The sequence below is a fragment of the Salvelinus alpinus genome, chromosome 9 (genome assembly GCF_045679555.1).
Source record: "Salvelinus alpinus chromosome 9, SLU_Salpinus.1, whole genome shotgun sequence".
NCBI classification, from domain to species: Eukaryota; Metazoa; Chordata; class Actinopteri; order Salmoniformes; family Salmonidae; genus Salvelinus; species Salvelinus alpinus.
This window is the reverse complement of record NC_092094.1, coordinates 50199644-50213736: the sequence shown is the minus strand read 5'-3', so window position 1 is coordinate 50213736 and position 14093 is coordinate 50199644. Positions and strand designations below refer to the sequence as shown.

The window sequence follows — 14093 nt, the reverse complement described above, 5'->3', positions numbered from 1 at the left end:
TGGGCAGAACTGAAAATGCGTGTGCAAGCAAGGAGGCCTACAAATCTGACTCAGCTACACCAGCTCTGTCAGGAGGAATGAGACAAAATTCTCCCAAGTTATTGTGGGAAGCTTTTGGAAGGCTTCCCAAAACGTTTGAGCCAAATTTAGCAATTTACTCAAATACTAATTGAGTGGTATGCAAACTTCTGACCCACTGGGAATGTGATGAAAGAAATAAAAGCTGAAATAAATCATTCTCTCTACTATTATTCTGACATTTCACATTCTTAAAATGAAGTGGTGATCCTAACTGACCTAAGACAGGTACTTTTTACTAGGATTAAATGTCAGGAATTGTGAAAAACTGAGTTTAAATGTATTTGGCTAAGGTGTATGTAAACATCTGATTTCAGCTGTATATAGGCTTTTTTTTACTATTTTTTTTACATTTCTCTTTTTTTATGTATATATCTAACAACAACAGATTAGACACATTTTGGCCAAGCTATCTGTGGAATAAGTTTAGAGGGTGTTAAATATTATTACATTGCATTATATTTTATATCTTCAGTTTATGTTCTTAACCCTGGGCAACATTAATGCACTGTAATGTAAAGCTAAAATCCTGAGTTGCCTCATGAGCATAGTTCAACTGTTGTACCCCATCAGAACCCAAATTGTAAGCTTGTGAATGTAAACAAACACTGTATAGCCTCAAAACATTGTTAAAAATATAATTTCGATATCATTGGATGGTCAGTCCTTGCATCCATAGTTCTGTCTATGAATTTGAGAGTGTTTATATTTCTCCAGGCCCATCCCTCAGCTTTTTACTAAAACAGAGGCTTGTAGAATTTCAGGAAATTAGCTTGAAAACTGCAAAAAAAATTCTCTTATGCCAAGAGGTGGGCTTTTAAAATCTTCCTTCCCTGGTCTTAAGACCTGGTTCGTCCGGCCATGCACTGCCGAAGTCATAGTAAAACTCCTTGTATGCTATTCCTATCGCACTCGAGTTAGGGGATCCCTGATGAATTTGCTATCACAAAAGGGGTCCCTGGCCCCAAAAACTTTGAGAACCCCTGCCATAAGTCATAGCAAAATATGTAGAATTTCAGGAAATTAGCTTTAAAACGGCAAAAACGTCTCTCCACCCCATTGCAAAATGTGTAGAATTGCACAATATGTGCTGTAAATTTGCCAATATTTCTCTCCACCCAAACCAAATCTCACTTAGGGCCCCCAAAAGGATAGAGCCAGCCATTGCTATGTGTTATAACTGTTTATTACATATACCATTCTATAAAATGTTTATTACATTTATAAGCTATATATAATAAAGAAAATATAACAGTTAATAGTATATAGACTTGATTAATACTTTTATAAATCCAAGGCTTGTCCAACATTATATAAAGTATCTTAGGCCTATACTTATTAACATTGACACGCCAGACAACTTTCCCCTAAGAATTAGGCAAACAATGTTTTGACAGACATAACTCGAAAACACATTGTTCTAACCCGCTTGCACTTCTTCAACATTTTCCATGTTTAAACGTTTTAATTGCCCTGGCCCCCGTTTTCAGGGTGGGAAATATTGTTCACGTTAGAATAAGAACAGAAACATGTATTATGTCAAAACCAAGTCCTGTTTACCTTATACACATACCATTGGTGGCCGCTGACTGTCACTCAAGGTCTTAGTGGGTGTTACCAGTTGACTTCGTAGGACTTACGAACGTAATAGGTCTGTGATTGACAATAGACAACGACAGTCAGGCGCGATAGACGAACAGAACACAGATACAATCTGCCTGTAACCGCGCTGTTTTAGATAAAGGACATCCAGAGTGAGTTGTATTTTTTATTCCATCATCGCAAACAACCGGTTATCAACTAGTGCCTTCAATCAGAGTTCATGAAGAAGTGACGACGCTTTTTACACTTTTACATTTGGTGCCTGGACGGGACGATTCATTGAGTGTCTTTATGTGACAGTTGAGCTATTTGTCCGTTTACTTTAGAGATGGCAGATTTACCGCTGCCGCAACAGTTGGTTGATATAGACCCGGATTTCGAGCCGCTCTCGAGGCCCCGGTCATGCACCTGGCCTCTGCCTCGACCAGAGTTCATCGAACCGGCTTGCTCAAACACATCTTCACCGGCGCCTTCAGTCAAGCAGGAGCCTGTCGAATACATCAGTAACCTCAGTTTTTTAGAAGAGTCAGAGGACTACCCGGAGGATCAGAAACCGCTCGTTTTGTGCAATGATTTTCAGTGCCAGGGGAACTGCATCCACCCGCAGCAGGAGCAACAACATCCACAGCAGGTACAGCATCATCAGCAGCACCCGTGTCCTCAGCTGCCGCACCAGCAACAGGTGCCCCCGGTTTCATCCCCCGTCGGTTCGAATTCGGTGGCCGCCGCCGCAGCCGTGCAGAGGAAAAGCAGTTCGTCGCGTCGGAACGCCTGGGGCAATATGTCCTACGCGGACCTCATCACCAAGGCGATAGAGAGCTCACCCGAGAAGCGACTCACCTTGTCTCAGATCTATGACTGGATGGTGAAGAGCGTGCCATATTTTAAGGATAAAGGAGACAGTAATAGCTCAGCAGGTTGGAAGGTAAGCAATAATTATCAGTTCTTACGTGATATATATATAACATTATGTAGGCCTATTTTTTAACCAACTCGTTTTTGTAATTAAACCCTGTTTAATTTTTCAAGTCAATAAAATTACGAGGTTTAATGCCAAGAATGGCCCACTTCATTAATTCACTGTGTGCCACAATGTCCTGCAGTGCAGCATCGTGGATAGATAGAGTTATTTGGGGATCACGGAGCAGTGATAAAAGACAAAAACCAAATTGTGTATAATTATGAAGGACGGCTGATATTTCCCCCACCTGTTGCTTGTACATGGTGCCGCGGTCTCACCCAGTGAGTACGGTGAGGTCGGTGGCTGGTTAGGCATAGTCTACTTTATCAAAGCCAGATTTATTCACGAATAAACCTTGATGAAGCCCAAGTTCACCATACAACATATAACTCCAACAACCAGAGTGACATAGGCTATTCACCGAAATCGACAAACAATTTTCACCAAATGTAAATACCAAATGTAAATGTCAAGCTATACAAGAAATAGCCTCTGATGGCGGCATATTTCATAACATCCAACAAAATGACACACTGCTCAACTCAGGTCAGTCATAGAAGGATGTAGCCAATACAGTGCATTCAGAAAATATTCTGACCCCTTGACTTTTTCCACATGTTGTTATGTTACAGCCTTATTCTACAATGGATTAAATCGTTTTTTTTCATCGATCTACACACAATACCCCATAATGATAAAAGCAAAAACAGGTCTTTAGAAATTTTTGCAAATGTATAAACCCCCCGAAATAACTTAATAATTTATATACAGTACCCATCAAAAGTTGGGACACACCTACTAATTTAAGGGTTTTCTTAATTTCTACTATTTTCTACATTGTAGAATAGTGAAGACACCAAAACTATGAAATAACATATGGAATCATGTAGTAACCAAAAAAGTGTTAAACATATCACAATATATTTTATATTTGAGATTCTTCAAAGTAGCCACCCTTTGCCTTGATGACAGCTTTGCACACTCTTGGCATTCTCTCAACCAGCTTCACCTGGAATGCTTTTCCAACAGTCTTGAAGGAGTTCCCACATATGCTGAGCACTTGTTGGCTGCTTTTCCTTCACTCTGCAGTCCAACTCATCCCAAATCATCTCAATTGATTTGAGGTCGGGGTGTTGTGGAGGCCAGGTCATCTGATGCAGCACTCCATCACTCTCCTTGGTCAAATAGCACTTACACAGCCTGGAGGTGTGTTGGGTCATTGTTCTGTTGAAAAACAAATGATAGTCCCACTAAGCCCAAACCAGATGGGATGGCGTATTGCTGCAGAATGCTGTGGGAGCCATGCTGGTTAAGTGTGCCTTGAATTCTAAACAAATCACCTATATTTGGGGAGTTTCTCCCATTCTTCTCTGTAGATTCTCTCAAGCTCTGCCAGGTTGGATGGGGAGTGTTGCTGCACAGCTATTTTCTGGTCTCTCCAGAGATGTTCGATCGGTTTCAAGTCCGGGCTCTGGCTGGGCCACTCAAGGACATTTAGAGACTTGTCGCAAAGCCACTCCTGCGTTGTCTTGTCTGTGTGCTTAAGGTCATTGTCCTGTTAGAAGGTGAACTTTCACCCCAGTCTAAGGTTCTGAGCGCTCTTGTGCAGGTTCGCTACGTTCTTTGCTCCGTTCTCCCCCGATTGCTCAGTTTGGCTGGATGGCCAGCTCTAGGAAGAGTCTTGGTGGTTCCAAACTTCTTCCATTTAAGAATGATAGAGGCCACTGTGTTCTTGGCGACCTTCAATGCTGCAGAAATGTTTTGGTACCCTTCCCCAGATCTGTGCCTCGACACAATCCTGTCTCAGAGCTCCAGGGACAATTCCGTCTACGGACAAGGATGATCAATGGAAACAGGATTCCCCTGAGGTCAATTCGAATCTCATAGCAAAGGGTCTGAATACTTATGTAAATAAGGTATTTCTGTTTTTTATTTGAAATACATTTGCAAACATTCTAAAAACCTGTTTTCACTTTGTCATTATGGGGTATTGTGTGTAGATTGATGAGGGAAAATATGAATTTAATCAATTTTAAAATAAGGCTGTAACGTAACAAAATGTGGAGAAACTTAGGTGTCTGAATCATTTCTGAATGCACTGTATATGGCACATTTCTTCCCACTAGTTTGCAATACAAACACCATAGACAGGTTGGTTGTTTAGCAACAAAGGTCGACCGATTATGATTTTTCAACTCCGATACCGATACCGATTATTGGAGGACCAAAAAAGCCGATACCGATTAATCGGCCGATTTTTATTTTATTTTATTTGTAATGATGACAATTACAACAATACTGAAGGAACACTTATTTTAACTTAATAATATAATACATCAATAAAATCAATTTAGCCTCAAATAAATTATGAAACGTGTTCAATTTGGTTTAAATAATGCAAAAACAAAGTGTTGGAGAAGAAAGTAAAAGTACAATATGTGCCATGTAAAAAAGCTAACGTTTAAGTTCCTTGCTCAAAACATGAGAACATATGAAAGCTGGTGGTTCCTTTTAACATGAGTCTTCAATATTCCCAGGTAAGAAGTTTTAGGTTGTAGTTATTATAGGAATTATAGGACTATTTCTCTCTATACCATTTGTATTTCATATAACTTTGACTATTGGATGTTCTTATAGGCACTTTAGTATTGCCAGTGTAACAGTATAGCTTCCGTCCCTCTCCTCTCCCCTACCTGGGCTCGAACCAGGAACACATCGACAACAGCCACCCTCGAAGCAGCGTTACACATGCAGAGCAAGGGGAACAACTACTCCAAGTCTCAGAGCGAGTGACGTTTGAAACGCTATTAGCGCACACCCCGCTAACTAGCTAGCCATTTCACATCGGTTACACCAGCCTAATCTCGGGAGTTGATAGGCTTGAAGTCATAAACAGCTCAATGCTTGAAGCATTGCGAAGAGCTGCTGGCAAAACGCATGAAAGTGCTGTTTGAATAAATGCTTACGAGCCTGCTGGTGCCTACCATCGCTCAGTCAGACTGCTCTATCAAATCATAGACTTAATTATAACATAATAACACACAGAAATACGAGCCTTAGGTCATTAATATGGTCGAATCCGGAAACTATTATCTCGAAAACAAAACGTTTATTCTTTCAGTGAAATACGAACCCGTTCCGTATTTTATCTAACGGGTGTCATCCATAAGTCTAAATATTCCTGTTACATTGCACAACCTTCAATGTTATGTCATAATTACGTAAAATTCTGGCAAATTAGTTCGCAACGAGCCAGGCGGCCCAAACTGTTACATATACCCTGACTCTGCGTGCAATGAACGCAAGAGAAGTGACACAATTTCACCTGGTTAATATTGCCTGCTAAACTGGATTTCTTTTAGCTAAATATGCAGGTTTAAAAATATATACTTCTGTGTATTGATATTAAGAATGGCATTGATGTTTATGGTTAGGTACAGTCGTGCAACGATTGGGCTTTTTTTTCGCAAATGCACTTTTGTTAAATCATCCCCCGTTTGGCGAAGGTGTCTGTCTTTGTTAGGAAGAAATAGTCTTCACACAGTTCGCAACGAGCCAGGCGGCCCAAACTGCTGCATACACCCTGACTCTGTTGCAAGAGAAGTGACACCATTTCCATAGTTAAAAGAAATTCATGTTAGCAAGCAATATTAACTAAATATGCAGGTTTAAAAAAATATACTTGTGTATTGATTTTAAGAAAGGCATTGATGTTTATGGTTAGGTACATGTTGGAGCAGTCCTTTTTCGCGAATGCGCACCGCATCGATTATATGCAATGCAGCACACGCTAGATAAACTAGTAATATCATCAACCATGTGTAGTTAACTAGTGATTATGATTGATTGATTGATTGTTTTTTATAAGATAAGTTTAATGCTAGCTAGCAACTTACCTTGGCTTCTTACTGCATTCGCGTAACAGGCAGGCTCCTCGTGGAGTGCAATGTAAAGCAGGTGGTTAGAGCGTTGGACTAGTTAACTGTAAGGTTGCAAGATAGAATCCCCGAGCTGACAAGGCAGTTAACCCACCGTTCCTAGGCCGTCATTGAAAATAAGAATGTGTTCTTAACTGACTTGCCTAGTTAAATAAAGGTGTAAAAAAATTAAAAATACAGATTTCCGATTGTTATGAAAACTTGAAATCGACCCAAATTAATCGGCCATTCCGATTAATCGGTCGACCTCTAGTGTGCGCAACTATGGTTTGGACAGGGTTGGCTTAAATTGTTGACAACCTGTAAACTATGTTTCATCGCCGATGTTTATTGAAAACATAAATACATTTGCACAATTTGCACTTGTTGTCTCTCAAATACATTGTAACTGTTAGCTATACGGCAAATTTTAGCCGTATTAGCATTGACATGAAATCAGTCAAAACACCTCAAAAGACATGAAATCAAGAACACGATGAAACTAGCTTAAACAAGTCACTTACAATTCCTCACATGGCAGTTTCTTGTCATTGTTGCTAACTATCTGGCCATCCAGAATCACAACAACACACTGACTTTAAAACATTTAAAACGTCAAAAGTGTCATCAAAACAAAATTCCAGCTTGATAAATCAAATGCATAAAAGCGATGTTGTCTATTCTCATGTTCATTCACAATTGAGAATAGTCTATGCTCAGGCTTAGGCTACAGACCTTTTTTAAAACACCTTCTTAGGATAGAATATTTGGGAAATAAGCTACTGTTAATAACTTTAACTTTAATTTAAGATTTTATGATATGCCTAGTAGGAGGATAGGTTATTGGCCATTTGGTTTTCAACCTTGCGTGGAGGGATTTTCCCGGCCCGCATGGGTCATTATTAAGCCTAAACTTGATTAAACTTGTCATTAAATGTTTCTATAGGCTATTGATATGGTTTGTTCTCTCTAGTTATTAGTCCCATTGCTACCTTACGTTTTTAGGCTATTAAAACAACTTTTTGAGTTCGAACTCTGTTACATTCACAGTTTGATTGGGAGAAAGTCATGCATAAAACAATAAAAGACTAGCCCAACCCGCAACCAAAAATGCATTCGTAAGTCTTTCAGGTTGAACTTCTATGTGATAAAAATGATCAAACCTAGCTTTCATTTGAACACTGATATTGTAAGAAACGACATTCCTCTCATCTCTGACCGGCTGCCTGCTCCAGGTTGCTGTGTCTGTCAAGCCGAGTGTGGTGCCTGCGATCTGATGATATTCTGTCCATTCCTCTGATGAAGGTCAGGACGATACAGCTAATTAGTGACCTTTTTAGTTCATCAATCAAGTACGAGGGAGGAACAAAAATCCACAGACACTCAGCAGAATGACTTTGACACATGTACAAGTGTGTAGTGTATTGTGTAGTGTATTTTTTTTAAACGTATCCTACTCCCCCAAATACACCCTTAGATAGTGGGGTCAAAACTAGGGACCAGCCATTATTGGCAGCAACCCTGGAGCAATTATGATTAAGTGCCTTGCTCAAGGGCAAATCAACAGACTTTTCATCTCGTCAGTTTAGGGATTCAAACTAGCATTTCAGTTATGGGACCAACACTCTAACCACTAGGCTGCCAGGGTACACCAGCACGGAGGCCTAAAACAGCACCTAAAACCTTACCATGCCGTCACGTTAATCTGAGAGAAGTCGTCTGACCTCCCTGTAACGCAAGTCCTGCTAACATGCCCCGTACAGTCACACTAGGCTGTGAGGTCACAGTTTGTCTTGGGATTTAATGATCAGTTTGACGTATTAAGTCTTGTGTGGCCTCAGTGTGTCTGGTGACTGCTACTAGGAATCACAGATTCAGAGGTGCGGATTCGACCAGTCTGACGGATTCGACCAGCCTGACCAGGGATCAATAGCATTCTTCCTGCTTTATGGCTCTCTGGTTTACCATGATGGTTAGCTAGATGGTCATCTTTAGCTCAGTTGGTAAAGCACGGCACTTGCAACGCCAAGAGAGTGGGTTTGATTCCCAGACCACCCATACGTAAAAACATGATGCATGCATGACTGTAAGTCACTTTGGATAAAAGCATCTGCTTAATGGCATATACTGTATGATAATTACATATATATTGTAATTATCAGGGTCTGAGTCAATTCTGAATTGAGTTGCAAATTGCTCTTTTTTTTAATATATGTAAAATACAAATACAATATGTAAAATACATATTTGTATATTTAGCGTTAGAGAAAATGTGCATATTTTCTAAAGTTCTCTCTTGATCAAAACGTTTGCCCCCATTGCTGTCAACGTCTCACAGATATCTAGCTTGGCTTCCTGAAGCCATCTTTTTTAAAATATATATTATTTTTTACCCCCTTTTTCTCCCCAATTTCGATCTTGTCTCATCGCTGCAACTCCCCAACGGGCTCGGGTGGCGAATGTCGAGTCATGCGTCCTCCGAAACATGACCCAGCAAACTGCACTTCTTAACACCCGCCCGCCTAACCCGGAAGTCAGGCGCAACAATGTGTCGGAGGAAACACCATTCAACTGACGACGAGGTCAGCCTGCAGGCACCCAGCCCACCACAAGGAGTTGCTAGAGCACGATGAGCCAAGTAAAGCCCCCCCGGCCAAACCCTCCCCCGATGCTGGACCAATTGTGCGCTGCCCTATGGGACTCCCGATCACGTCCGGTTGTGATACAGCCCTGGACCGAACCCGGGTCTGTAGTGACGCCTCCAGCACTGCGATGCAGTGCCTTACACCGTTGCGCCACTCGGCCTGATCTCATCTTTCATTTCATATTAATCTCTTCCGTCTATGACAAACAGAAAGTGTTTTTTTTGTTTAAAATCGATGAATTATTTTAGATTACTGACAAGAAATTGATCTCTGAATGAGCTACAGCAACGAAACCACTCTAGCCTGCTGCGCTACGGTGTAAGGATTCCAGGCATATATGTTGTTAGTGGCTGTGACTATATTTCAGCCAGGAGTTGATGGGACAGTCGGAAGAGCGAATGAAATGGCAGGAGGGACATCCCAGCTTCAAGTAGTGTCAGATTTCACATCCTGCTTCACATAGGCAGAAGAGACATACTCCTGTGTCTGTGAGAATCAGGGCTACCGCTCAATGCAATCAATTTCGAACTATGGTGTCCAAATATCAATTTTAAAGTGAAAATCTCTATCGGAACCGGTACCAGAACCCAAAACAGGCGATTTTACATATAAGAGAAGTTACATTTTTTATTCAATTCAATTCAATGAAATTCAAATGACTTATTGCCATAGTAATGTTTATTTTGATATGTAGCATAAGGTCATTTTTAAAAGTCATTCTCCTAAAACAGTTTTAAATAATTAAAGTGGTCTGGCAACATTCTAAGATCATGTTGAGGGTTCAGTTGTATATTATAGTTAATAATTCCTTTAATGTTTTGAAATATATACGTTACATATACAGTGGGGAGAACAAGTATTTGATACACTGCTGATTTTGCAGGTTTTCCTACTTACAAAGCATGTAGAGGTCTGTAATTTTTATCATAGGTACACTTCAACGGTGAGAGACGGAATCTAAAACAAAAATCCAGAAAATCACATTGTATGATTTTTAAGTCGAAATTGAGCTCAGGGGCATCCTGTTTCCATTGATCATCCTTGAGATGTTTCTACAACTTGATTGGAGTCCACCTGTCTATATAAGGTCCCACAGTTGACAGTGCATGTCAGAGAAAAAAACCAAGCCGTTAGGTCAAAGTAATTGTCCGTAGAGCTCTGAAACAGGATTGTGTAGAGGCACATATCTGGAGAAGGGTACCAAAACATTTCTGTAGCGTTGAAGGTCCCCAAGAACACAGTGGCACCTAAAGGACTTACGGACCATGAGAAACAAGATTCTCTGGTCTGAATATACCATCAGACCAGAGAATGCCAAGCGTCACATCTGGAGAAAAACTGGCCCCATCCCTATGATGAAGCATGGTGGTGGCAGCATCATGCTGTGGGGATGTTTTTCAGCGGCAGGGACTGGGAGACTAGTCAGGATTGAGGGAAAGATGAACGGCGCAAAGAACAGAGAGATCCTAGATGAAACCTGCTCCAGAGTGCTCAGGACCTCAGACTGGGGCAAAGGTTCACCTTCCAACAGGACAATGCCCTATACACACAGCCAAGACAATGCAGGAGTGGCTTTGGGACAAGTCTCTGAATGTCCTTGAGTGGTCCAGCCAGAGCCCGGACTTGAACCCGATTGAACATCTCCGGAGAGACCTGAAAATAGCTGTGCAGCGACGCCCTCCATCAAATCTGACAGAGCTTGAGAGGATCTGCAGAGAAGAATGGGAGAAACTCCCCAAATACAGGTGTGCCAAGCTTTTAGCGTCATACCCAAGAAGACTCAAAGCTGTAATCATTGTCAAAGGTGCTTCAACAAAGTACTGAGTAAAGGGTCTGAATACTTATGTAAATGTGATTTTTAAGTTTAGGATTTTTTATACATTTGCAAGAAATTCTGAACCTGTTTTTGCTTCATCGCTATGGGGTGTTGTGTGTAGATTGATGAGGGGGAAAAAATGATATAATCAATTTTAGCATAAGGTTGTAACATAACAATGTGAAAAAAGTAAAGGGGTCTGAATACTTTCCGAATGCACTATATTCATTAGATCAAACACTGCTATACGGAAGGGAACAATCTAATATCTCATGACAAAGAAAAATACTGTTTGATATATTTGAGTTGTAAACAAACTAATATTTGAAATGGTATGTGTATTCTTTGCATTAATAAGTGGCATATATCCTTTCGATAAAATATTTGCCAAATTAATGAGATTTTCATGTTTTATGTTGAATTGGTTTGAATTGCTTGTAATTAAATTCAACTTCCTTGAATTCAAATTCAATTCAAATTCTGCTTACTGTGGGGTGGGATCAATTCATTGTTTTAATTGAAGGAAATTTAGAAATTCCGAATTAACCCCAACATTGATAATTATATATTTTTTATTTTTACCCCCTTTTCTCCCCAATTTCGTGGTATCTAATTGTTAGTAGTTACTATCTTGTCTCATCGCTACAACTCCCGTACGGGCTCGGGAGAGACGAAGGTCGAAAGCCATGCGTCCTCCGAAACACAACCCAACCAAGGGTGCATTCTCAGGGATGTGAAACACTCTGATCACCGCAGATAGAAATAGATTGAATAGAGCCAAGACAATTCCCTATTATATTTAGTTGATTCTGTCTACACATTTCTCACAGCTGATCCTTTCCAGTGAAGAACACGTTTCTCCATTATAGGTGAACCAACTTGCTTATCATAAGTGGTTCATAGAATATTCATTAACTATTCAAATGTACTACTTGGGTGCTTCACAAGTCATACAAAAAACAAATGGTAATAAAATGTACAATAAAGCCTTTACAAATGGTTGTTTGCTTAAAGCTGAATCTATGGACAGGAATGGATGCCTACTCACAGGCACAGGTAACTAACTGTGTGTTTAGAACTGCCTCTCATTCACTCCACTACATAGCTGACGTTTTTGCTTATCAGTCTTGAGGCTGTTATGTTACTCTTATGGACGTCAGGCACCCCTCCCTTCTTCAGGCTAAAAATAGCTGTGGAGGATTACCTGGATTTACCAGCGAGACAGATACTCCAGAGGTGTGTTTCAAGACGTAACAGTTATGGTCTGCCTACACGTGCCGCGAAAAAACATCTGCCCTCATTCTCCTCGTTAAAGGTCGGTGTCAACGTTCCATGCGGTCATGGGATGTTTCTTCAGATCCACTTTTAAGCTTTAGCTGTGGGTGTGTGTGTGTCAGAGAGAGAGAGAGAGAGAGAAGAAATCGAGAGAGACAGAGAGAGAGAGAGAAGGAAGAGAAAGAGAGACAGAGAGAGAATAAATAGACAGAGAGAGAGAGAGAGAGAGAAGAAATCGAGAGAGACAGAGAGAGAGAGAGAGAAGGAATAGAAAGAGAGACAGAGAGAGAATGAATAGACACAGAGAGAGAGAGAAGAAATCGAGAGAGACAGAGAGAGAGAGAGAGAAGAAATAGAAAGAGAGACAGAGAGAGAATGAATAGACAGAGAGAGAGAGAGAAGAAATCGAGAGAGACAGAGAGAGAGAGAGAGAAGAAATAGAAAGAGAGACAGAGAGAGAATGAATAGACAGAGAGAGAGAGAAAGAGAGAAGAAAGAGAGAGTAGCATCATTTTTGATTCAGAAAAGACAACCTGCTGCTTAACACTTCATGTTTTTCTGAAAGTTGTGCTACTGCTGTTGTGGTTCACCTTGAGGCAGAGGTTCTCAAACTAGGGTCCGCGCATTGATCTCAAATAATTACAAAAATAAAATAAAACGTTCTATTTTTTATTAATTAATTAAAATAAAATAAAAATAAATAATAATATTACTAACAACAACAGACAAAACACATTTTGGCAAGGGATCTGTGGAATAAGTTTAGAGGGTATAATACAATAAAATGCAATGTAATATTATCAATCGACAATTTATGGTCTTAACCCTTGGCAACATGGGCCTGGGAGGCTCACGGGGATATTGGTAACCACAGTACTCCACCAATTATACATTTTTCAACTCAATACTTGTTGTATTCTCTTCTTGTTTTATACTTCTTTTTTATTATTACATAAATGCATTGTGTTTTAATCTTTAAAACGGCAAAGTCTTCTCTCTGTCTCATGACAAAATGTGTAGAATTGCCAGAAATTAGCTTGAAAACTGCGAGAGAGAAAAATCAGCCTTGCCCAGAAGCCGCTTTTAAAATGTTCCTTCCCAGGGCCTGAGACTTGGTTCGTCCGTCCATGCACTGCCGAAGTTATAGTAAAACTATGAGTGGGTCCCTGATGAATTTGCTATCACAAAAGGGGTCCTCGGCCCTAAAAAGTTTGAGCATCCCTGCTCTGAGGTCCCTCTCTAGTATAGAAAGGCTATTGTATTATGGTCTTCTTTTCATTCCAGCATACAGTTATGATGGACTCAGCTCAGCCAAGACTGAAGAATAGTTTCTCTCCATCATAATAGACTTGCTAAAGAAATGTCCCAAAGTCATTTACACCACCTATACTGTATGCACATTTTATTTCAGAATATTGCATTTACTGTCCTTCTAAAGCAGAATAAATGCTATATTTTCTTAGATAATCCCTTTTGACCCAATTTAACTATGCCTATAGACACAGTGTCTATGATGCTATGGTTTGTTTGTGTGTCAATCCTGAATGTTTGGTTCCTTTTAAGCTCTAACACAAAAACACCTCTGTTTATATTAGTAATGTATTACTCTGTGTACTTGTCCATATTCCTCAACAGCACTGTTTATGTAGCAAAATACCCTGCTGCTGGTGGCTGTGCAAATGTTTATCAGTCAGCATTGATGTGGCTGGTTGCTGGATGAACCTTGGTACCCCAGCAACTTTTGAATTCCAGAGGAGTGAGGGAAGAGAGTGGAGAGATTTCCCCCTGTCCAGTGATAC

At 40.3% G+C, this 14093-nt stretch overlaps 1 protein-coding gene across 1 annotated transcript in view; it reads left to right on the top strand.

Annotated features, from left to right (window-relative positions):
* Nucleotides 1–1363: 1363 nt before the first annotated feature.
* Nucleotides 1364–14093, top strand: part of LOC139530289 (forkhead box protein O1-A-like) — an 83811-nt gene continuing 71081 nt past the window's right edge. The window contains exon 1 of the mRNA XM_071326540.1: nucleotides 1364–2605. Within this exon, the coding sequence (XP_071182641.1) occupies nucleotides 2009–2605 (597 nt within the window). The 5' untranslated portion in view covers nucleotides 1364–2008. The remainder of the gene's footprint in view (nucleotides 2606–14093) is intronic.